The sequence below is a fragment of the Sceloporus occidentalis genome, unplaced genomic scaffold, assembly GCF_023333645.1.
Source record: "Sceloporus occidentalis isolate IW3139 unplaced genomic scaffold, rSceOcc1.0.p SCAF_10, whole genome shotgun sequence".
Lineage (NCBI taxonomy): Eukaryota > Metazoa > Chordata > Lepidosauria > Squamata > Phrynosomatidae > Sceloporus > Sceloporus occidentalis.
Genome location: NW_028316990.1, coordinates 8292258 through 8317285, shown reverse-complemented (window position 1 = coordinate 8317285; position 25028 = coordinate 8292258). Strand labels below are relative to the sequence as shown.

Below are 25028 nucleotides of genomic sequence, written 5' to 3'. Positions count from 1 at the left end.
CTTCAGGCTAGCCCCTGATGGAACTGGACCAGCCTTCTCTGTCCCTCAGAGGCCGACAGATGACAGTTAGGGAGGGAGGAGCCTCTTTCTTCAGGCCAGCCCCTGATGGAACTGGACCAGCCTTCTCTGTCCCTCAGAGGCCGACAGATGACAGTTAGGGAGGGAGGAGCCTCTTTCTTCAGGCCAGCCCCTGATGGAACTGGACCAGCCTTCTCTGTCCCTCAGAGGCCGACAGATGACAGTTAGGGAGGGAGGAGCCTCTTTCTTCAGGCCAGCCCCTGATGGAACTGGACCAGCCTTCTCTGTCCCTCAGAGGCCGACAGATGACAGTTAGGGAGGGAGGAGCCTCTTTCTTCAGGCTAGCCCCTGATGGTACTGGGCCAGCCTTCTCTCTCCCTCAGAGGCCGAAAGATGACAGTTGGGGAGGGAGGAGCCTCTTTCTTCAGGCTAGCCCCTGATGGTACAGGTAGCCTTTGGTTGGAGGAGAGCCTGGCTGGGAAGGAACTCCACCCTGTGGGGAGCGCAAGAAAAGGTGCATGAATGCTCCAAAAGGATTCCTGATACACTACATTAAAAAATCCACATCACACACATATCCAAGGAAGCAACAGAAGCTAATGAAACAGGTGCCAGACTCAGGGATGGAGACCAGGCGCCTCTGTTTTAGCCAGAAAACGTGAGCCACAATTGCTGGATGGACTTCTTTTTTTATGGGGCAAAGGAGACTTCAGCTCCAGCTGCAAACATCTGTAATCTCTGAATTGATGGATCCGCCACACCTACAATTCAGACGTTCCCATTTCTGGTATTGGAGACACAGTGCAATGCAGTGTAGTGGTTTGAGTGATGGACTAGGACTCAGGGAGAGCAGGGTTCAAATCCAAACTCAAACATGGAACCTGGCCTAGGGCAACTTACACTCTCTCAGCCTAAACGGGAAGGGAAGCCAATTGCAAGGTTTGTGGTTGTGTGCCTGCAAGTCATTTCCAACTTATGCTGACCCTAGTGGTTTGAATGTTGGACAAATGGAATTCCCTCTTTTACATAAGACTTACGGGTCCAAGACCTAATGGTCTGAGTGTTGGACTATGACTCTGAAGACCAGGGTTCGAATCCTAACTCAGCCATGGGAACCCACTGGGTGATCTTGGGCAAGTCTCACTCTTTTAGCCTCAGGGGAAGGCAATGGCAAGCCTCCACTAAACAAATCTTGCCCCAAGATAGGGTTGACATATGTCATGAACAACTTGAAGGCACACAGCAACAACGACAACAACAACAAAACAACAGGTGTTTTCTAGGCCAAAACATTTTTGGGTTTGTCTTTGCCTTCCTCGGAGGATGAGAGTGGAACTTGTGCAAGATCACCCATAAGTCAGAAACAACTTGAAGGCACAAAACAACAGATGAACCAAGGATCTCTGTAGCTGACAGCCTTCTCCATTTCTCCATGAGGGAGATAAGCAACTACCACTGGTTTCATGGCTAGGCTGGGATTCGAACTCTGCTCTCCAGTCGTAGTCCAACACTCAGACCACTACATCATACTGGCTATCTTGCTTGAGAACAAGGAGGGTTAATTTTATGTTTGGACAATTCCAATGTGTCCTATGTTTCTGTGTTTTGACCTATGGGTTTCAATGGTGTTTACGTGTTTTAATCTATGATGTACCCCTCCTTGAGCCTTGGGGATCTTTGGGAAAGAAATGACATTTATTCTCAGATTTATTATTATTATTAAAAAGGGACACAGCAAAGTCGTAAATAGTAGCAGCAGGAGGAAAGATGGATTAAGAGCGGACATGTTTTCGACCAAGATTTGTGCAAAGATGGAGAGATAACGCTAAAAGCTCTTCCAGATGGCAGGAGAAGAAGCAGCGGAGGGATTGCCTTCTGCCAAACAGATGGTCACCTGCTGTTGGGACCAGAGAGGCAGCCATGGCCGAACTGTGGACAGAGTGGACATGGAAGAGTCAATGCAAACCAAAGCTTAGAACCTGGTTAGTGTTGCTGTGATGCTCATTCACAGAGGGATGCCAAAGTAGGATTAAGATGGACTGAGATGCCTTAGGACTGTCTTAGGCGTTATCCACACTGCAGAAATGGCATTCGCTGGAAGGGGTGACATCATGGTGCGTGCCTAGAATGTCTCCTTTTTAGAGAGCGTGTTGGTGCCGTGCTGTGCGGCTGGCAGGGCAACGACCAGGGGCAAAGACAGGCGCATGGAGCCGCCCTTCTGTATCCTCCCATTATTTCTACAGTGTGGATGCAGCCAAAGTCTCCAGCTTGCATTTTCCTTCTGGATTCCCTGCTATGGGAGGGTGGGGGAGAAGTCCTTATTGTCTGCAAGGGGGGGGGGCTCATCCTCCCCACACAGGTGGCTACCCCATCCCATCTTCCTGAGGCATTTGCTTCACTCCTTCCAAGGAGAAGCCTCCTCTCTTCGGGGACCCATCGAGAGTAGAGGAAAAACAGCCCAGAGAGGCAAGCAAAGGCCATCTGGATCCTTCCAGAAGAGGCCGGTCGCTCCGTTGAAAGCAGCAGGTGGGGAACTTGCGTGCAGAGCCTGGGCAGCTCTGAAGGGTCTCCGGGGACCCCTTGGAAAGAAGAGAGCCAAGAAAACCTTTCCTTCTCCACTTTGCTCTCAGGTTTGGAAGGATGATGCAAAAGGCAGGGGAGGAAGAAAAGTCTTGCTCGCTTGCCAGCCCTGAAGTAAAAAATCTCAAGGTTGCTTTTGCAAGCGAAACACACAATCGGACCCCGCCAAGAGGTCGCTCCTCTTGTCACGTTTGTGATGATGCACTCTTCTGGACAAGAACAAGAAGATCTCATATAATCTATCAAAAGGCACTCTCAGGACTGATACTGACTCACTTCTGGACAGGGTTGCCAGTCCAGAACGGTCCCAAGCCCTGGAGTTTTGGAGTGAAAACCTGAGACTGAAGAATGGCCGCTAGTGATTTCCTTAAGCATGATGCATTAAACACCAACCACTGCTCCTTACAGCTTGTCATTCAGACATGGGGGGGGGGGGGAGATATATTTTCCTGTTTGAAAATTAAGTCATAGCTAACTAAATACATAAATTTGGGAGATTACCGCACAAGGCTGTAGTGATGGAACTGAAATGAAATCACAATCTATGATTCCTCTCCTTTCGCACAACGTCTTCATTCATTTGTTGCTGATCTGTCATTATACTGTTATTATTGCACAATATTGCATTAATGAGAGATATCTGTCAATGCGATATTGCATGATAATAACACTATAACAACGGATCGGCAATGGATGAATGACGGCGTCATATGAAAAGGACCTTTCCTAACAATATTGTCTTTTCCAACGATTCATACCTTCTCATGATGTGCCCAAAGTATGACAGTCTAAGTCTTGTCATCTAGGCTTCTAGGGAGATTTCTGGCTTGATCTGTTCAAGGACCCATTTATTTGTATTTTTGGCGGCCCATGGGATCCTCAGCACTCTTCCCCAGCATCTCAAATGAATTCATTTTCTTCCTATCTTGTTTCATAATTGCCCATCTCTCACATCCATCCATGGCAATGGGGAATACAATGGCTTGTATGATTGTAACTAGTGCTCAGTTGTACATTTTTGCATTTTAGGATCCTTTCTAGTTCTTTCATAGCTGCCCTTCCCATTCTTAACCTTCTTCTAATTTCCTGGCTGCAACCCTGTTGCTATCAGTGTTGGATCCCAGGTATGGGAATTCCTTAACTATATTTCTATTTCCTCATTGTCTGGGTTGAATTTGTCTAGAATCTCTGTGGTCATCATTTTTGTTTCCTTTATGTTCAACATTAAGCCTGCCTTTGCATTTTCTTGCTCAATTTTCCTTAGTGGTTGTTCCAGGTCTTTGAGGTTTTCTGTAAGGATTACGGTGTCGTATGCGTATCTTAGGCTGTAGATATCCCTTCCTCCTATTTTCGTTCCTTCTTCTGTCTCCAAGCTAGGGCCTTGCCCCATGTTTAAAGCCTTCCACCAACCCTACTTCTCCAAAAGTGCACAGTTCCCTTCAGGTGGAAGCAATGCACTCCAAGGCACCAACGTGAGAGTCGCTTGCACCTTGCCGCCATTAATGGTAATTAATGCTTTCCGATCCAAAGATGGAGAAGTGAGGCTGCCTCCCAATCGCTCACAGCTGTCTCTAGTTAACAGGGCACTTCCAGAGTCATTTTTAAATATAATCCCCCCACCCCACCTCACCAGCCAAAATGCATATATCCCAAAGGAAAGGCGCTGATGCAATTGTGTGTCGGGGAAAAGAATTGTGTACCCCATGCACAAACTCATCCATCATCTGCTCCAGGCTTAATGGGTGTCCTCTGCAGAAATGCTGTCAGGGAAGAGGACAAGCCCATCTTTGCAAATAACCATCTCAAAGGCAGCCAAGATGATGCTGAAACAGATGTTACCCCCCTCCTGCCCCACTGTTATCTAAGCAGAATATTTATTTTATTGTCTTTATTACAACATTTCTCTCCTGTCCTCTATCACGAGTCGCCCTAGCCGCAAGCAACACAATCCAAACTGATTTGTTTAAGCCAAATAATTTTTAACTGTTTTAAGATTGTACTATTTTGTTGTTGTTGTTGTTGTTGTTCATGATGATGTGTTTAAGCATCTTTTGTGAGCTGAAATAAAATAGATAAATTAAATATAGATATAAAAATATAGGTAAAATAGATAAATTTAAGCAATTAAACAAACTATCAGGGTTAAACAGCAGATAAGGCTTTTTTAAAAGTTAAAACCATGTACATGGGGTGGTTTCTCCTTCTCTGGAGGTCTTCAAACAGAGGTTCATAGAATCCTAGAGTTGAAAGAGACCCCAACTGCCATACAGTCCAACCGCATTCTTTCATGTGGGAATACTCAATCCAAGTACTCCTGAAAGATGGCTTTCCAGCCTGTTTAAAAACCTCCAAAAAAATAAGGAGACCCAACCGTCCTCCAAGGCAGCATATTCCACTGTCGAACAGATTTACCATCAAGGAGTTCTTCCTAATATTGAGGTGGAATCTCTTTTTCTGGAGCTTGCATCCATTGCTCCAGGTCCTATTCTTTGGAGCAGCAGAAAACAAGCTTGCTCCATCCTCAATATGTCAACCCGTTAAATACTTATACAGAGCTATCATACCAACTCTTAACCATCACTTCTCCAGGCTAAGCATCCCCCGTTCCCTAAGTCTCTCCTCATAGGGCTTTATGGTTTCCTGACTTTTCACCATTTTGGTGGCCCTCCTTTGGACACACTCCAGCTTCTCAACATCCTTTCTGAATTGTGGTACCCAGGTTTATTCCAGATGAGGCCTGACCAAAGCAGAACAGAGTGGCACTATGATTTCCCTCGATCCAGTGGTTCTCAACTTTTGGCCCTCCAAATGTTCTGAACGTCAGATCCCATAATTCTTGATTATTGGCCAAGTTGGCTGAGGCTTCTGGGACCTGAAGTCCAAAACAAATGGAGGACCAAAAGTTGAGAACGACTGATTATACTCCTGTTGATGCATCCTAGGATTGTATTGGCTTTTTTAGGTGCGGCATCACACTGCTGACTCTTTGGTTGGATTGGTTATCTTTCAGGAGCGCTTTAGTTGTGTATTCCTGAATGGCCAAGGGTTAAACTAGATGGTCTTCCACCTCTAGGTTCCTGTCTATGAAATGTCAAAGGGTATATTGTCACTCTGCGCAGGTTTCAAAACACATCCCTCTTAGGCGCCACCGCTGAACATTTTTGTGTTATGGAGTGCAGCTCTGGCACCGAGCAGCCGCTGTGCAAGGAACCAATTCTGCATTTCAGAAAGGGGAAAGGAAACAATTTCGAGGCTGGACCATCCAAGCGTGCCCAACTTCTTTCTCGCAGGAAGCAATTTAGAAGAGCCAGCCGTGAGGCAAGAGGCCAAAAAGGGAAAACAAGAAAAATGCCCAGCTTCTCAGAACCGACCCGTGTATCCAAACTGATCGGGCGCGGAGAATGTTTTTGGGAGAACAGAAAGGTAAATATCCTGACAAGCCCAGACAATTAAGCTCTTCCTTAGCTCTGTTTACACTGACCCCTTTTTTAAATGGAGGGAAAAATATGAGCGTTTAACACTCAGCCAGAGAACAGAGCCAACCCCAAATGGAAGGGAAAAACAAAAACTGGCCGCTTTCCAACATGGCCAGTTGATCTAGATAAAAATTTGTCTCTAGTTGGAAACATCCTAGAAATCATGGGGGAGGAATAATGCCATTGGTGCTGGAGTGGCTAAATGGAGATGGGAAGGAGTATAATTCAGAGCATGGAGAAGATAGCGACATAGGAAGGTGTCACAGATCCTCAATCCATCTAGACCAGTACTATCTTAGGGACCCCAAGGGCCATCCAGTCCAACCCCATTCTGCCATGCAGGAAATCACAATCAAAGCACCCCCGACAGATGGCCATCCAGCCTCTGTTTAAAAGCATCCAAAGATGGAGACTCCACCACTATCCAAGGCATCCCACTGCACAGTCCAACAGCTCTTACCATCATGAAGGTCTTCCTAATGTTGAGCTGGAATCTCCTTTCCTCTAGCTTGCATCCATTCCTCTGGAACTTATTCTCTGGAGCAGCAGAAAACAAGCTTGCTCCATCCTCAATATGACACCCCTCCAAATATTGAAACATGACTATCATGTCCACTCTTAACCTTCTCTTCTCCAGGCTAAACATACCCAACTCCCATAGCTGCTCCTCATATGGCACAGTTTCCAGGAGATAGCTGGTCTCCTATTCAAGAATTACTGAAAGCAAAGAGGCATCAATGCTTACAAAGTGGCTTGGAAGAGAGTCTAAATAATGTCTGCCATTTCCTTCATCCTTTTGTATCTTTCTTTGGTCCATGGACTCAAGCCTTTTGCATCCTTCTTTACCTGAAGATGTACGTCACTTCTATCAAGGAGTTACTTGGTCATTTTGTTTTCCTTGTGCAAAAGGCTCTTGGGAGTTTGTGCAAAAGAAGTTGTAGCAGAAGCCTTCTTGGGAGTTTATCACACAGAGGAGATTGGGAGTTTATCCCGTGAATATCCTGGAAAAATTGTGTAATAACACAAAACGATTTCACATAACATCGCACAAAACCCACCATTAAAGCGGTCTCAAAGGAGCATTAACATGCATCTTTTTCCTTTGGGGTTTCAACGACAATGCATTTCCAATATCACTTTATTTGCGCAATTGTGTGTGATAATCATTCGCGCGATTACTCGCCATTTCCGCTCTGTTTGTAGGATGCTTTAAATGTGCTTTAATCTCTCTTTAATGCTGAAATTAGCCCCAGTGTGATAAACTCCTTAAACTTGGTCTGCTTCCTCAGGTGCACGGATGAAGTAGAGAAGGTCTATGAAAGCTGATGCTACAATTTCTTTTGCACAGTTGGTCTCAGAGGTGCTACAAGATCCCTTTGCATACTGATATTGCAGACTTACACAACTATGTCTTTGCTTTCCCTTGTTTTAAGAAAGGAGCATCCATGCAACTCCAACAATGGATGCTCGCTTACACAAAACCTGAGAGCCAGCTTTTAGGGGCTTTTGTAAGCTCTACTTCTTTGGTCTCCTTTCCTATCCAAAAATGAGTTTCCTGAGACAATAAACACGAGCGTTTCTTTTTTACCTTACAAGAGCCTCCAGTCTCATTTCTCCTGTTGCCTCCTCAAACTCAAGTTGCACCAGCCCCAACACACTTAATATAGATACCGAATATCCCTCCATCAGCTTCCAAAATGTAGTTATTATTTATGTATCTATGGTTATTTATATTTCACTTCCCAGCCGGCCAGGGCTTCCAAGGCGATGGACAACAAATAAAAGCCACTCCAAGAGCACAAAGATTAAAATGTTAAAAACACATTAACATACTTTTTAGCGACCCTTAAAAACAGTCTAAAAACAATCCCCAAGCATAATTTTAAAGCAAACAAACAGAACGGAGCAGCTTCAAACACCAAAGGGCCATGCGGAACAGGACTTTGTTTTAGCCAGAAGCTCAAAACAGATGGAAGCAACTCCACTTCCTTTGGCAAGCAGGGAATCCCCTAATATGAAATGCCAGAAAACGCTATAATATAAATCTCATCCTGATCAGGTGTGCTCAGGAAAGGTATTGGTGATGTGTGCTCCTCTTTTTTTGGACTACATATCCCAGACTCCCCTAGGCAGCATAGGGCTCTGTGCAGATGCATGGTCCAAAGAGGCAAAGGTCAAGTTGCAGAGCAGAAGCTATGGATCAAAACTGCAAAACCACACAGTCAAGTCAAAGTAAAGAGAGCTCAGGTTTCAGCAGTGCCCTTACACCAGAGATCAATTCCTCGGATGAAATGGCATGCCTTTCAACTGTCTTGATTTGGCAGGAATAATCCTGATTCATCCTCTGCCATCCCACTTTTCCAGCTGCTTTGAAAATGTCCCAGTTTCCTTCTCCTCCTGCCACTCTCCCCCTTTGTCCTCATCTTATTCCAATGCTGCAAATTAAGTGCAAGAGTACATTGTAATCCATTAATTCAGCAGCGGGGAGAGGAGAAAATGGGGTGGAAATATGCACTTCACAGGAAGGTCAGGCAAAAGCAAATTGCTGCAGTCTCTCATAGCTTGCATGTGATGCAATGGGAGTGAGGGGCAGTTATCTGACCCAGGACTGTCCCAGGGGCTGCATGAACTGCAAAAAGGCCAGGGATAGGGAAGATGCAATAGAACCCCAGAAATGACCAGAACTCCATGACTGATCATAGAGAAATGGGCATTTAAAAATCAAGCAATGTGAAGGGGCTGCTAACCTATTTCAAAGGGAAGTTCCCACTCCTGGAGCCTTTCCACGGGGTCAATTCCTTTCAGGAAGGATAGAAATACAGTAGACCCTTGATATTCGCTGGGGTTTGGTTCTAGGACCCTCCATGGATAACAAAATCTGTGGATGCTCAAGTCCCATTATATACAATGGGGTGGTATATTATGGGGTGGTATTATTAATAATATCATCATCATCATCATCATCATCATCATCATCATCATCATCATCATCATCATCATCATCATCATCATCATGTCATTATAGTGGGCCCTTGGTTTCTGCTGGGGCTCGGTTCCAGGACCCTTCATGGATACCAAAATCCATGGATGCTCAGGTATTATTACTATCACTATCATCATCATCATCATCATCATCACCACCACCACCACCACTACAGTGAGCCCTTTTATTTGCTGTTTGTTTGTTTCCAGGACCCCCTCCACCCACATACCAAAAACCATTATTTACAATATACAATAGTGTATTATTATTATTATTATTATTATTATTCCTTGGTATCCGCTGGGGTTTGGTTCCAGGACCAAAATCCGTGGATGCTCGAGTCCCATTAAATATAATGGCATACTAAAATGGTGTCCTTTATATAAAAGGGCAAAATCAAGCTTTGCTTTTTGGAATTCGTGGTTTTTTAAAATATATATTTCAAGCCATGGATGGTTGAATCTGTGGATAAAGAATCTGTGGATACAGAGGGCCGACGGTACAACAAGCAAAACCTAGAGGATTTGGGGGTGCCAAAGAGATCTTGCTGCAGCCCCTGGAAAGTCACCATAGATGGTACCCGAAGCTGGCCATGCCATTCTGCATCAGGGGAAGAAGAAATTCCACCATGACCTCTCCATCCGTGGAAACGGTGGTGGTATTTGCTGATGACAACCATGAAGAAAATGGCCTGCTTCTTTTCCTGACCTCTCCAAACGTCACCTTTTGATGCTTCCTTCATTTGGGATTTATCCGTCATCTTTATGACTGTGTCCCCCGATAATTTCTTTAAGGATTTTGGAGGTTAAAAACAAAGGTTCCTCAGTGAGAGAGAAACGAAATGATTGAAAGGCAAAGGGAAACTCTTAGATTAGCTGGCGTTGTTGGAAAGGGTTACCAAGGAGTGGGATTAAAGAGCCCAGCCGTGATAACATTTATAGATAGGGCTGCCTTGCTAGATGCAAAATTTCATCATCCTGCATCCTCCCCATCCCAAATATACATCGCACCATGACCGCCATCTTATCGGCTTCTAATACCCAACCATTGATAATCGCTTGCATGCTGCATAATCATTAGCCATGCTTTTTAATGTGATTTTTCCCTCCCCCTCCCATTCATGAGCAGCCATAAAATCTGATAACAATTTCCACCATGACTAACCCATGAAATGGATTCATTTTGCCCGCTCCGCATGTACACAAGCCTTGAGCATTGTGTTTTCTTTAAAAACCAAAAAACAACAGAAAAGCCAGAAAGGCAGCAACTTAAAACGTGGAGATGGCTGGAATAACCCCATCCTTATACTGCATAGCTCTCTGTGGATCACTCCGGATCCAATGGGACACTCAGGGATCACTAAGCTCAACCCTTGAACTGATCAAGTTCTTCCAAACAGACTGTGATAATCGCACACTTTGTCGATTCCAAACAAAATACAAAGCAGTGAACAACTCGGAAGAAACATGCCAAGAAAACCCTATGATAGGTTTGCCTTAGGGTCACCATACATCAACAATGACTTGAAGGCACACAACAACAACAACAACAACAGATGATAGATGGATGGACATATTCCAAAATACATAATAATGATGATGATCTGTCTGTCTGTCTGTCTATCTGTCTATCAACATCCTCATCCAAAATCTCAAACACCTCTGGAAGATGCAACCCAATAGACAGGTAATAGATAGATAGATACTGTAGATAGATAGATAGATAGATAGATAGATAGATAGATAGATAGATAGATTTTGTATGGTGAGGATATCAGAGGCAGTCCAAAAGGTAAGCTACTGTGCAGCAGCAGTATTGGGTGGTGTGTGTGTGTGTGTTTGTGTAACACTGGTGGAGGATCGATCTCTCGGAGACAACAGCAAAGGGCCCTTTAGGTAACCCTTGGGATTGCTGTGCAGAAGGAGAGTCGACCAGTTGAGACAAGATAAACCATGTGTCCATAAACCCACCTGAGTCCCTATGCAACCAAAATTTATGGTTTCCATGAAGATGAAGAGGGGAAGAGATATTTGTGCTAGTAAAATGTAACTGTCCTATTATTCTGTCTGGAAGTTTTGTAATGGAAAACAGGCACTTCCCAAGAGCAGCATTTTCAGTTTGGTGGGGGAAGGAAATCAAAAACACGACACATACACACATACACACACACGTCAGTTCTTGAAACAAACTAACAAACAAACAAAAATAATAAAAGAGGCCTTTCATAGACTCCAAAACTAAATCTTGTTGGTCAGGATCAAGAGTAGATCTTGTAGGAATCTTTGGTATCTATGGCTGCATCTATACCATAGAAACAATGCAGTCTGACACCACTTTAAACCCCATCCAACAGAATCCTGGGATTTATAGTTTGGTAAGGCAACAGCATTCTTAGGCAGAGAAGCCTCAAGACCTTGTAAAACTACAAATCCTAGGATTGCATAGGATGGAGCTACAGCCCTTGAAGTGGTGTCAAACTGCATTATTTTTACAGTGTAGATGCACTCTCTGTCAGCCTGAGAGATGAGCCATGGATGACTCTGAAGTAATCCTGCTAAGAAAACCCTACAATAGGGTTGCCGCAACTCAAAATCGACCTGCAGGCGCATAACAACAAACTGCCCACTTTCTTGCAAGCCTCCTAAAGGGCTTGACATTTGCTTTATTTTACAAAAAGGAAAGAAAGCTGATAGTCATCAGGATGCAGGACTGTTTTCCCAGACCCACTTCTTGCGCAGCAAAACAACAGAATCCGCACCGTCTGTGAAACATTATGCATCATGTGAGTCAACATGATGAACTGATTCATAAAAGATGTTTATTTTCCTACAAACAGAGACACAGGATCAACCCATACAGACTGGGAGGAAGAGGGAAAGGAAGAAGAACCTCTCTGCAAACTCGAAAACTTGTACACCTTTCTTGGTCCAAAGGAACGACGCTCTCTGCCTTCCACACCTTGGGAGACGCACAAAAATAAGAACACACTTCTGTGGCATCCTTTTACATTGACATAACCCTCTAAGTGAAAATCCAGTGTTCCTTCATTTATGATAACTTCATCCTTGTGCGCAGGAGAGGGTTGTACATCGAAAGGATATTCCTGAGGACCATTTTGTCCAATCGGGCTGCGCAAAAGCCTTCTCAGCTGCGGATGTCGTCTCCGCTCCAAATAAGAATTCTGACCCTTCTGTCCAAATTTTTGGCATTGCAAAGATGTTGAAATTGATCTCACTTAGAAGTTTCTTTATTTGCTGCGTCCGCATTCTGCTTAAACTGTATTGCTAAAGGCATGGGTGACATTTTTAAGTTTCTGCATTGCTAGAACTTTGGGGACTGGAGGAAAATTTCATTGCAGGGCTGACATCTTATTTGGAGAGAGACATGTTCTCATTTTTGTTTCCCCACTAGTTACACCTCTATTTCTCTCCCTCCTACAACACAACAAGCATTACATTCCCCATGTCCACACTAAAAGGTGTCTAAACTGTATTACTAAAGGCTCAACTTACATGTTAAGTTTCTGCAATGCTAGAAATTTGGAGAGTGGCGAAAAATTTCATTGCGGGGCAGAAATCTCATTTGGGGGTAGCCATGCTCTCATTTTGCTCCCTGAGACTTAGTTATGCCTTTGCTTCTCTCCTTTGTCCAACAACACAACAAGCATTATTTTTCCCATGTCCACACAAACTGTATTGTTAAAGGCTCAGCTAAAGTGTTATGTTTCTACAATGCTAGAAATTCGGAGGAAATTTTCATTCTTATTTGCAGGGAGACATGTTCTCACTTTTGCTTCCCCCCGCTAGTTATATACCCTTGCTTCCCTCCTCCAACAAGGGAGCAAGCATTATCTTTCCCATGTCTTTGCAAAGAGGCTGGGCTTGGACCTTGGTCAAGATCCCACCTTCAGAGGAAACAGACCAGATGTCGAAAGATCATCATATAAGCAAAGCAGCCGGGAGGATTTCGCCAAAGCAGGCAGCCAGGCGACACAAACCAAATCCAGAACACCCTGTTAAAAGAAGACGTCCGGCTATTCAGGGCACACTGTTTCCAATTTCTTGGGTAGTCACATTACACAGTGGACAAGGGGCCTTTCTTTTAATAGGTCCTTAAGAGTATTTGCACAACCTGTTGCTGCCGAGCCGGTGAGGGTACCAAACCAGCTTGGTGGAAGATGTTCCCTTCCATGCTTTCCATTTCTCAGATTGGCTGTGAAAGGAGCATTTCATAACCTCTGCAAGACTTTTAAAATGATGACGTTGAGTATTATTGTTATTATACTTATTATTCTAAAGAGCGACTAGTGGTCTCTACTCACCGGAGTCGGAAGTGATGATGGCATGACATCTCTATTCTCTCTATCCTCAGAGGCACGGGAGGGAGTCCTCGGTGCTCTTCCCTGGACTTCCTTTGACATGGGAACCGAGCGCAGCAAGGAGGACAGTGACGTCTGCCTGCGTCCCCCTCGCTCAGCTGGGAAGTCTCAAGTTCCAAGAGAGGGATTCCCTTCCCTTCCCACCCGCTTTCCCTGCTTGCATGCTTTAACCCTCCGCCTGCCTACGGGAACCAAGGAGGAGGAGAAGCATGCTCTCTGCTTGCTGCAGATTCTCACAGGCGAGGAGGAGGAGGATAGACTTTACAATATTGTGAAGGCTTTTTCTGCAGGGACAAATTGTGCAAAAAAGCACACACACTGCAAAACAACTCTGCACAACACACACACACACACTCTCTCTCTCTCTCTGAGTGTGCCTTCAAGTCACTTGTCAGCTTATGGTGACCTATGAATTTCATAGAGTTTTCTGAGGCAATGGATCCTCAGCGGTGGTTTTGCCAGTCCCTTCCTCTGAAAGAAAAGACACACAGATTTTACCCCCAGGGTTTAGAAAACTTACTTTTAAAAAGAAACTACAGTAATAGGGCTTCTGCCAAAGTAGTAGTAGTAGTAGCAGGGAATTTCAGCAGGTGCCCTTTGCACAGCAATTAAAACCTTTGTGTTCCCTACACCTGAGATTGTCAAACAAGCTGCACCTGGACTATGTATGCAAAAGCCATCCTGACACATGGAATTCCCTCTTTCACATAAGACTTAAGGGTCCAGGACCTAGTGGTCTGAGGGTTGGAGACCAAGGTTTAATTCCCCACCTGGCCATGAAACCCATTGGGGTACCTTGGGCAAGTCACATACTCTCAGCCTCAGGGGATGGCAATGGCAAAGGCAAACCTCCTTTGAACAAATCTTGCCAGGAAAACCCCAGGATAGGTTTCCCTTAGGAGCTGGAAAGGACATGAAGGCACACAACTCACCCAGTTACTCATTGTATAAGCTATTCTTTTCATCTTCCGAGGATTAAGAGAAAGGAATACCATCTGATCAAAACGCCTCTAAAAACTACCCTTTAAAAGCAACAGACAAATAATTAGGTAGTAATTTTTGCATCATATTTGGAACAAAACAAAACCTGGGTGGTTCCTACCCTGTCACTTTTGAAACTTGGTTTGTTTGAGTCACAGGTGGGCCAAATAAAGTCAGCCCTTTGGATCTACGGATTCTTTATCCACAGATTCCACCATCCACTGTTGAAAATGTTTTTTTTAAAATATACACTCCAAAATGCAAGCCTTGATTTTGCTGTTTAACATAAGGCACTCCCTTTTGCTACCACCTTGTACTTCATGGGACTTGAGCATCTACAGATTTTGGTATCCATGAGGGCTCCTGCAACCAAACCTCAGCAAATACCAAGGGTCCACTGTAATGACAATAATAATGCTAATAATAATAATACCTCATTGCATACAATATGACTTGAATGTCCCTGGATTTTGGTATCTATGCAGGGAGCTGCAATCAAACCCCAGCCAAACCAAGGGCCTACTGTACAGTCCATGAGCCGCAAGCGTTTCATAATGCTCCAAAATGACCCCTAAAGAGTGTGCAGGCCATTTCCATTGTGTCGAGTGGCTACCAAAAACCAAAACATTACCATCATTATTAATTCCTTACCTTTATGAAATAGCAGCCGTTTTCAGGGTAAACCACTGTGTGCTTCAGAAAGGATGATCTTCCTTTTCAAATAATGTATAAGAATATTAATGAAATATATCACAAGTGAAAATGGATAACTCTATCAGACACAGATGTATAAATTAAAAAAAAAAACAGGGAAAGGAAACAGTAGTATTAATAAGCAAGAAGAGAAAGCGTCTGTCGGATAATTATAGATTTGGTATCCCTGGCTTTCCATACCTTCTTTTGCAGCCTGGCTACTTTCAACAAGGTTTTCCAACTGCTTCTGTTTTTAGGGGTGAAATTTTTTTATTTCGTCCAAAGGGGTGGTTTGTGAAAGCAATAGTTTCTAGCTGAAGTTGTGGGGAACGTCTGCCCCGTCTTGCCACTGAGCCTTATAATCTTTTTGGGCACACAAACAATTATTTTTGCCCGCCTGCCTTGAAACAAGAGAATCTCCTTTCCGACTGCAATTTCTCTGCATCAGCAAATAAATGCAAAGTTTTGAATTTACCTAATTTAGCCTAATGGTTGCAAGATCTGGGTTTTCTTGGCACGGAAGACGGAATTTCTAAAGCCAGTCTTGCATTCATTTTTACAGAAGGGGACTCAGAGGCAAGGAACGAATTCAAGGCCATGCAGGGGATGGCTGGCAAAATCTCGACATTTTCCTTCTTTCGGATAAGGGATTCTAGCACACTGTCAAGATTATTCCTTAATTTATTATTAAGCCTGTCTGGAAAAGGAAGAACTCCACAACAAAACTGTCAAGACCGCAATACATCCTTGCTTCCATCAAATAGTCATTCCTCTCGATTGGAACTTTCCCATGTCTATTTGTAGCAAAGTGTTCTTTTCTTTCTTTTGCTTTTTTAAAAAAACCAATCTATTCCAGACAAATTTATGAGACCGCAAGAAAAAACCCCATTACTGGATGTTCCCCAAATGGTATTGTACAAGAATAAGGGTGTTAACCTTGGACTTCTTGCCAGGTTGTATATGGCCGATTGCACTGAATCTTCTCCGCGACTCTTGGTGCGTATGGAGTATGGCCAATTCATGGATCTATTGCTGAAGAATCAGTCAAACATCCTTGCCTGGATAAATATACATCCGATGTATGATGTGCTTGGCAACTTGATCCCTTGCAGGATGAGCAGGGATTGAAGTTCTGTTTAGCCATGATTGACACTAAATGCATTTGCTGGGATAAAACCAGTCACAACATTTATTGATTAGAGGCTGTAGAGGCTTGGCTTCAGCATGGGTCCAGATCCAGGCATTGGTCTGGCCTTCCAACAAAGAGGAACTGATCATCCATCCTGCTTGCTGACTATAGCTATGGGATGACAGGCTTGGGATTTCCCATGGGATTTAGCCACTGCCTGATTTCCCTGCCACCTGGGTATGGGGCAAACCACCAGCCCCCAAACTAGGCATGACTCTGGTTACCTACATCCCAAAGTCTCATATCAGGACCCCAACAGGGTCTGATGGGAACCTACACTTTATTGACCACTAGAATCATAGGCCTGTTACAGACTGCCAAAATAAAGCTGCTTCGGGTCTCTTTGGAGGTATGCTGTTTAAATGATGCATGGGTCCTAAGAGTCCGGAGGTCGCGCCAAAGCCACACTCCATTCCTAAGCACTGGAGCGCAGCTTTGGTGCAGCTTCCGGATTCTTAGGACCCATGCATCATTTAAACAGCATACCTCCAAAGAGACCCCAAGCAGCTTTATTTTGGCAGTCTGTAACAGGCCATAGAATCATCCTTCTGCCATGCAGGAACTCTTAATCAAAGCATAACCAACAGATGGCCATCCAGCCTCTGCCTAAAGACCTCCAAGGAAGGAGACTCCTCTAACTGGATCCAGGTTGCATGCTAAGAACCACCCAAAGCTGTGACAAGATTAATAATAATAATAATAATAATAATAATAATAAATGTATTTATAGCTCGCCTCTTCCTGAAGGATCGAAGCGGGTTACAACCATAAAATGAAACAATAACAATTATAAAACAAACATAAGTAAAAATCACATCATTCCCTTACTCACTTATTAAGAACTTAAAACATAATTATAATGACAATTAAATTAATAAATTAAATATAGTTAAAATGAGGCACCATGTAGTTCATGGGACCCTTGGTATCCATTGGCTTTTGGTTCCAGGATTCAAAATCTGGGGATGCTCATGTCCCATTATATGCAACTGGGGAGTGAAATGGTGTCCCATATATAAAACAGCAAAATCAAGGTTTGCTTTTTGGGATTTTGATCTTGTTAGAATATTCTCAAGCCATAGATGGTGGAGTCGGTGGATGCAGAATCAATGGGCCGACTGTATAAAAATTCATCTATGCCACAAGCAAGGCCACAAAAACCATGAAAAGGAAAATGGAAGAAGGAAAGACAAAACTCTGTGATAACTACGAGCGGAGCAGATTGGATTTAAACCTCTGGAGTTTAAACCTCAGAGATGGGAAGAATACTCAAACATATTCAGTAAATGGTAAAGAAAAAACTCTGAGGAGATGAATCCTGGACTAACAAGAATCTCTGCAGTTAAGTACTTATTTTACACAAAATTCACATGTGATTGTTGTGTGCGAGAAACAGCATTTTCTGTGTAGAAAATAATATTTCGGAGAAGGGATGCTACTTTCTGTACAGAAAGCTCTCTTTCTTTTGCAATCCTGTACAGTTTATAACCCAACTACCTGAAGGCTCACTTACTTAATATAGTCAACAATATCTCTGGAGTTTCTTCTCCAGAGGCAAGGCCGGTTGCAATGAAAGGAAGAGTACCTACTCGGTTGTGAAACCTTGGTTATGCTTTCCTCTAGGATGTAAGAAAGCTTATGTGGCACTAACCAGCATGGTAGCATTCAATGAAAACCTTTCGATGCTCCTAAGCATTTGCATTCACTCTCAACCCTCAATAGAATTAGTCTTCTACCAGTTTTACTGTTGTGTTTTCTAAATACAGATGCTCTTTTTTATTCATTATATTTGTATGTTTGCATTTGCAAAGGCACTCTGGGGGGGGGGGGTGGAATTGTGGAAAACAAAAATCCCTAAATTGCAAACATCTAAAAATATACACTCCATGGGTGCCATAGACAACATCAGTGGGCAGAAGCGAGAAGAAACATGGCGGTTTTATCTCCCTTGAAGAGGCACTGCAAACGCTATCAAAGCGAAGCCAAACGTGAGAGGAAAGTGCCATTTCTTAACAGGTCCCTCAAAACAGTCCTAATCCAGAGGCGAGCGAAAAGAAAGATGGTCTTCATAAATACACCTTTATTTCTTTAGAAATGCATAATTACAAGGTTGGATAGTAGGGTTTTTTTTCTCTTTAGAAAAGTAGTTAAGCAACAAAACAAAAAGGCAAAGGTTGGTTGTGTGTATACGATGGGGATACTTTTTTTCTCTCCTTTTCCTCTTTTTTTGCAAATATTTGATAATTATACTGGAACAGAACAACAACAAAAAAAATACCTGCAGCAAAACAAGAGATAACTTTTGTAATAATGGTCTGCCCCACCCATCCCCAGTTCATTTCTTAAATACATCTTTCTCTCTCATTCTCTCTCTCTCTTTTGATATAAACACAGCAAATTAAAAATATACTTGCATTCTTGATTCTCCCTCTTGTGATAAAGTGTGTGCCGCTAGAAAGCGGGTGTCTGATAAGGTATGTACAGACACCGATGAGAGATGAAGTGGTGGTACTTTGATTCATTTGTTATGTTTTCAATTAATTAGGATTAGTGAGGGTTTGGGTTTTTTTTGCCTTTCAGCAAGGTCTGGGTTAGTTTCTTCAGGAGTGGCTAAACCATGGCCTTTGCTCTGGACTGAACAAAGCGGCGTCTCCAACAGCATGCGCATGAGGTGCCTGGGACATGAAGGACTTCCTTTGTGTTTGTGTGTTGGGTCCAAACCATGAGACCAATGGAGGTGGGTCCACGCACATATGTACGGGAGAAGTCAAAGGAGAACATCCACGTCCGGGCTGAGGAGCTACATACTTGCTTTTCTGCTTGAGTGTTGGATGAAATCTTTAGCTGCCAAAGCCAAGGGGAGTGGAGCCACCATGGCTGCTCCTCCTCGTCCTGCGGCCTTCGTCTCACTGGATCTGAATGGCTCCGTGGTCTATTTGCATTTCTGGCTGGATCGCCGATGGAAGAGAATCTGCATTCTGTAGAAGAGAGAGAAAAAGAGGCTAACACAGCACAGTTTAATGTCAGCAGAACCTGGCCGCCCATTTGGAGGTGGCTGACTTAAAATAACAGAATAAAAAAGCTGGAAGGGACCACAAGGACTATGGAGTCCAATGATCCTGCCATGCAGGAATATACAACTAAAGCATTCCCAAAAGATGACCATCCAACTTCTCTTTAAAGACCTCCAAAGGAGGAGAGTCCACCATTCTCTAAGGCAGCCCATTCCACTATCAAACAGCTCTTACAGTCAAGAAGTTCTTCCTAACATTTATGTGGAATCTCTTTTCTTGTACTGTGAGTCCACCAGTTTGTGTTCAGGTCTCCAGAGCAGCAAAAACCAAGCTCCTTCCATCTTCTGCATGAGATACCTTCAGATATTTAATTATGGCTATCATATTACCAGAAATCCAAGTGTAGTGTATTGGTTTGAATGCTGGATTATGACTCTGGAGACCAGGATTCGAATCCCTAGTCATCCACGGAAACCCACTGGGTGAGCTTGGGGCAAGTCACACTGGAAAGAAAGCGGGGAAGTGAATCTCGGTGCCAAAGGTGCACAAAAGTTGGAAGCCTGCCTGACTGTTTTCCTCCCTGACATCTTTGTATTAGTGGTAAATGATAGCTTATTAATAAGGAGCCGCTGCAAACTTCAAAAACGGCAAGGCTTTGTTTCAAAATGAAGGTCAAACACTTTGAAATGAGTTACTGCCTCATTCTGTTTGTTCTTCTGCCAGGAATAACATGTTGCTACAGACGCCCCCAGCATCCGGTGGCCTCCTATCCCCCCAACAACCATTTTATAGGTCACTTCCCCTTGTGTTGAATATGCACAATTCACCACCACCAACATTCACATTAGTAATTTGTCTGGAGCCGAAGCAGCTCTCCGAACACCTGGAAAAAGAAGCCGCTAAAAGGAACAGCTAACTTTTTTTTTTGCAAGCCCTGGGTTAATTATTCCAGCATTTAGCCAGATGCAGAAGGCTCTGGAGAAGCTGGTTTTTAAGTGGAAGCCATTTCCCCTCACACAGGGTTTCAGCGGAGAGAAGGAAAAACAAATCTTGTGTGGTACTCCAATGTTATTGCTGTAATTTAACATGTCAGGAACCATTAGGACTTCTGTAAGGAAAGAACGCAATCAGCACACAAAAATAAACAAGGGGGGGTCTAAGGGAGCGGAGCGGGCAAGCTGGCATCTGTTCATGCCTGAAGCAATCTTGTTCTGCACCGTGTCACAAGCCTGTTCCCCGTTAGCTGCCCAAATGCCTCATCTGTGGGCACCAATTCCAGTTCTTGGGTGGATGGCTGCTAATACCTATGCTTTGCGGAGGATCTGGAAAGCACTAAGCCTGGAGAATCCGAAACCAGCCTGGAATGTTTTGGACACAGCCAGCTGTCGCTTTTGTTGCCTCTGAGCAAGTCACAGGTGACACTGGCCAACGAAAGGGGAAAACACAAAAATCTGGGGAGTTACCGTATATACGCCATGATAAGTGGAGGGTTTTGGGGGCAATATTATGGATTTTGATATGATCCGTGGATAGGTCGAGGGTAAAACCTATGATGGAAAGGAAAACAACGTCAAAGAATTTGCAAAATTCCAGCAGGCATAACCATTTGTGTTCCTACTAAAGGTTGGATGGATGAGACAAGAGGGTGCCTCCAGGGCAGATTATGCTCTTGCATAATCTTTTACCACGGGATGGTTTCTTTTTTGTAAGAGTTAATGTACAGTACTTAACTGACCCGTGCATAAGTCAGCCTAGAATTTTTGGACTAAAATTCCTAGACTTATATGTGAGTATATACAGTAAGCAAGCATTTCCTGAAGATTTCACCATGACTAGTTATTCTGACAATGCTGCTTTTCTGTGTTTCTGGGCTGATCCATCGTGTTAAGATAGAAGAATACGAGGAAAGGGTTAAAACAGGGGGTGCATCTGCATAAATAATGCAGTTGGACACCACTTTTGCTGCCTCCTGCAGAATCCTGGGATTTGTCGTTTTATGAGGAACCAGCACTCTTTGGCAAAAAAGGATCAAAAGTTTGTAAAAACTACTAATCCCAGGATTCCATAGGATGGAGCTACAGCATCTAAAGTGCTGTCTAACTGCATTATTTCTACAGTGTGCATACACCCTCGTAGATATAACATCCCCATACCTGTGCCACCCCGGACATATTCTATTTTCAGCATCCACCTTGCCAAGACCCCCTACTTATCTTGCCACTATCCGAGGGTCTGCAAATGGCCCCACAAATACCAGTAAACCTATTCCTAACCTTGTCTGCATTTTTACATACACCTCCCTCCTTCCCTTTTAAGTTTCCACATTCCTTTCAGTTTATCTGCAGCATGGTATAAATCTTTGTGGTTAACCACAATATTAAAAGCTAACACGGCGCAAAGTGTCTGAAAGAGAGCAATTCCACTCTCTCTGCCAATGGGGTGGGAGACAGATGTAGAGATTTATCGCTGGGTTCAAAAAAAAAAAAACCCCGGCAGACTCTTGTCAAAATCTAAGCAGCCAAGAGGGAGAGATGAAGTCACAGGGAATGCGAACCTTCCCAGCTCCCTACATCTCAGTTTGGATTCAAGGGAAGGTAATTTATGGAAACATTTGGAGGCCAATAACCAGGAGAGCCGTTTGCTAAAAGGGAACACTTCTGATTATATGATGCGTGAACGCTTCATCATTTCGGAGGTGTCAGATGCCAAAAAGCAAACAGGAGGAGAGCAGAGTCTCCTGCCATGAAGATAGCAGTCTACAGCATCACTTTGGGTGACAGGGAGTGTCTCTGTCTTCATCTAAGGAAAATTTTAAAGGACCCCTTAGAGGAAAGGGGGAAAGCTACCCTCATAGGGCCTCTCCCATGCTTTGTACCAAAGGCCAGGGCAGTTCCCCCTTCCATGGTACAGACAACCTGCCAAAGGAAAGCGGGTGGTGAATGCAATTCCGATACTTCAATTGCATGTAAAGAGAAATGTGCATCAAGTGCAGTTCTAACCAGTTTCAAGGTAAACCTGAAAGCATTGAAATTAAAAAACATTCATTTAATATACATAGGCCTTGGTCCAATTGTTAGTTCCAAATAGAACAGATGTACTGGAAAAAAATGGAACTTAGATAGTTGTTGGTTTACCAAGTTTTCATTGATCCAATGGATCGATCACAAGATCACAAGACAGGAAAAGTTGGATTTAGGTCATAAAATCACAAGACAGGCATGTTATCTTCTACAGAATCAGGTTTGACATGACTGGTCTCCACACGAGAAGGTTCCTTGAAATAAGGTTTGAATATTTTACAGGGAAAGATTGTACAGTCAGCTCTCCACATTTGTGGCTTTGACTTCTGCGGATCTGATTGTTCGCAGATTTGATTAATATGTTCACTCTAAGAATCTCTAGGTCCTCCAGCATGACTCTGTGGCCAACTTTTGCCAGGAGTTACACTGGAGGACCTAGAGATTCATAAAGATAACACTTCTCTAGGCATTTGTAGGTCCTCCAGCACAGTTCTATGGTTAACTTCCAGCAGATGTTGACTGCAGAATTGCGCTGGAGAATGTAAAGATTCCTAGAGAGGTCTTTCAGGTTTAAAAAAAGTGTTGAGTTGTGTGTACGTGTGTTTGGTTTTTCCACTTTCACGGAGGCCCTGCATCCCTAACCCCAACGCATGTGGAGAGCTCACTGTACATAGACAGAAAGCATGACCTGGTGGTTTGAATGTTGGACTAAGACTCTGGAAGACTGTGGTCTGCATTCCTGCTCAAACTCACTGAGCAAATTTGGGTAAGTCACACTCTCTCAGAGGAAGGCAATGAAATCTCCTCTGAAGAAATCTAGAAAACCCTACAACTATATGACAGGATTGCCATATGTTGAGGTCAACTTGAAGGCATATCTCAACAATAGATTTTACTGAAGACACGGTGTCCCTTTCCCAGGCCTTAAACCTGATATAATATCTGTTTTATGTGTGTTAGTGCTTCCAAATGTTTTATAGGGAAAGGTGCAACAGATATGCCTGACAGTGGCAAGTCACCTGGACATGACCCTCTCCCTGCTCTGTGTCTCACTGAGAAAGGGACTGTGCCAAAGCGAACCATGTATGCTGGCCATTCCAAGCTGCTATACTGCCCCTTACCAGAAATTTCACACGGAGATGCAAAATTCCCAAAAGGAGGGCCAGGAGACACAAGGCTTTTGGCTGCTCTTCCCGCTCCCCCTCATGTCTGATCAACTCAAACATTGCAAAGTTATAATTTACAGAGAGAGGCACCTCAGGTTGGCAAACAACACAAGCTGTGTGTTAAGTAGAGGGGAACCATTCTAACTTAAATAATGGAACACGCTGTTCTGAGCCAATGGTCGCAGCCAGGTTAGAAATAGCAACAAAACGGGCTGGGAATGGAAAAGTCGACTGGGCCTGACCTCTAGGAATGGAAGTACTGTATGCGGCAATACTGTATCAGTAGCACAACCGCTGGGCAAGGTGTCTGTGACTTGCTGCTGCTGTGTTGTCTCCCCAGCCAGATCACCTTGTGCCATGACTGCAGAGCTTGTTCCAGAACATCACAGTTCCAGAAAGATTTAGAAGGAGATACTGGGGCTATATCGCCTCTGATTCTGAAGCCAAACCTTTCCTCCTACTTGGCCAAAGAAAGAGTACAGACAGTTCTTGGGATGGAGACTTGCCAAGCCCCAGAGTGACTCACCTTGGGCTGACTTGGTTTTCTGGCTCTGACCCTTGGCACTCTTGACCCTGTCTCTGGCTCACCCTTGGGGAGGGAAAGCAGCTCATGCAGCTTTGCCTGGGCTAGTCCTCCTGCTGCTTTCTTCAAGCTTAGCCTCCATATCACTTCCAAAGCCACACACTCTGGTGCACAGCCAAAGATGCTGGGGCAGCAGTGGCCACCCATGACGAATGCACCGCATGCTGAGGACAAGGGAAGGTGTTGGCACTATCATCTTCTGCACATGGGAAGATGTCCCTCATTCACACCTCTTGGAGAGCCATAGGGTAAGCCACACAGAAGCTCATCCCTTGCTTGAATCAGGACAACAAGCTGGATGGCCATCTGTCGGGGATGCTTTGATTGAGAGTTCCTGCATGGCAGATTGGGGTTGGACTGGATGGCCCTTGTAGTCTCTTCCAACTCTATGATTCTATGACTCTATCTGCTTGAGATGTTGTGGTTTTTGAATGTTGTTTCCAAAAACTCTGAAGCTCAGCCTCTGACTCAGAGATTCTCATCCACTGATCCCCCAGATGTTTTGGACATCTCCAGAATCCTCGTCTTATGAGCCATACTTGGGGGGACTTCGGGGAGCTGACGTCCAAAACATCTGGAAGACCAAAGGCTGACAACTACCATTCTAACTCATCAGTATAAGAGTCATCAGTAAAAGGCTTAAAGGGAGGGAGCCTCAGATTCTGACATGATCATCTATGGGTGTAACTACACTGTAGAAATAATGTAGTGTGACACCACTTTAAGTGCTGCAGCTCCATCCTCTGAAATCTTGGGATTTGTAGTCTTACAAGGTCTTTAGCCTTCTCTGACAAAGAATGCCAGTGCTTCACAAAACTAACAATCCCATGATTCTGTGAGACAGAGCCAGGGAAGTTAAAGTGGTATCGAACTGCATTATTTCTACTGTGTAGATGCACCTTAGGTCACTTCATTCATGAATGTTGTCAATTTCCAGGTATTTTTGT

At 43.9% G+C, this 25028-nt stretch overlaps 1 protein-coding gene across 5 annotated transcripts in view; it reads right to left on the bottom strand.

The window, feature by feature from the left end:
- Window positions 1–330: 330 nt before the first annotated feature.
- LOC149305798 (protein BANP-like) overlaps window positions 331–25028 on the bottom strand; it is a 177127-nt gene continuing 152429 nt past the window's right edge. For 4 of the 5 annotated variants that reach the window (XM_089476711.1, XM_089476709.1, XM_089476708.1 and 1 more), the window contains one exon: window positions 18359–19276. In XM_089476711.1, coding sequence (XP_089332837.1) covers window positions 19205–19276 — 72 coding nt within the window. In that variant the 3' untranslated portion in view covers window positions 18359–19204. Of the gene's footprint in view, window positions 512–15067; window positions 15130–18358; window positions 19277–25028 lie in introns of those variants that run through there. The other variant, XR_016271701.1, reaches the window with a different exon arrangement.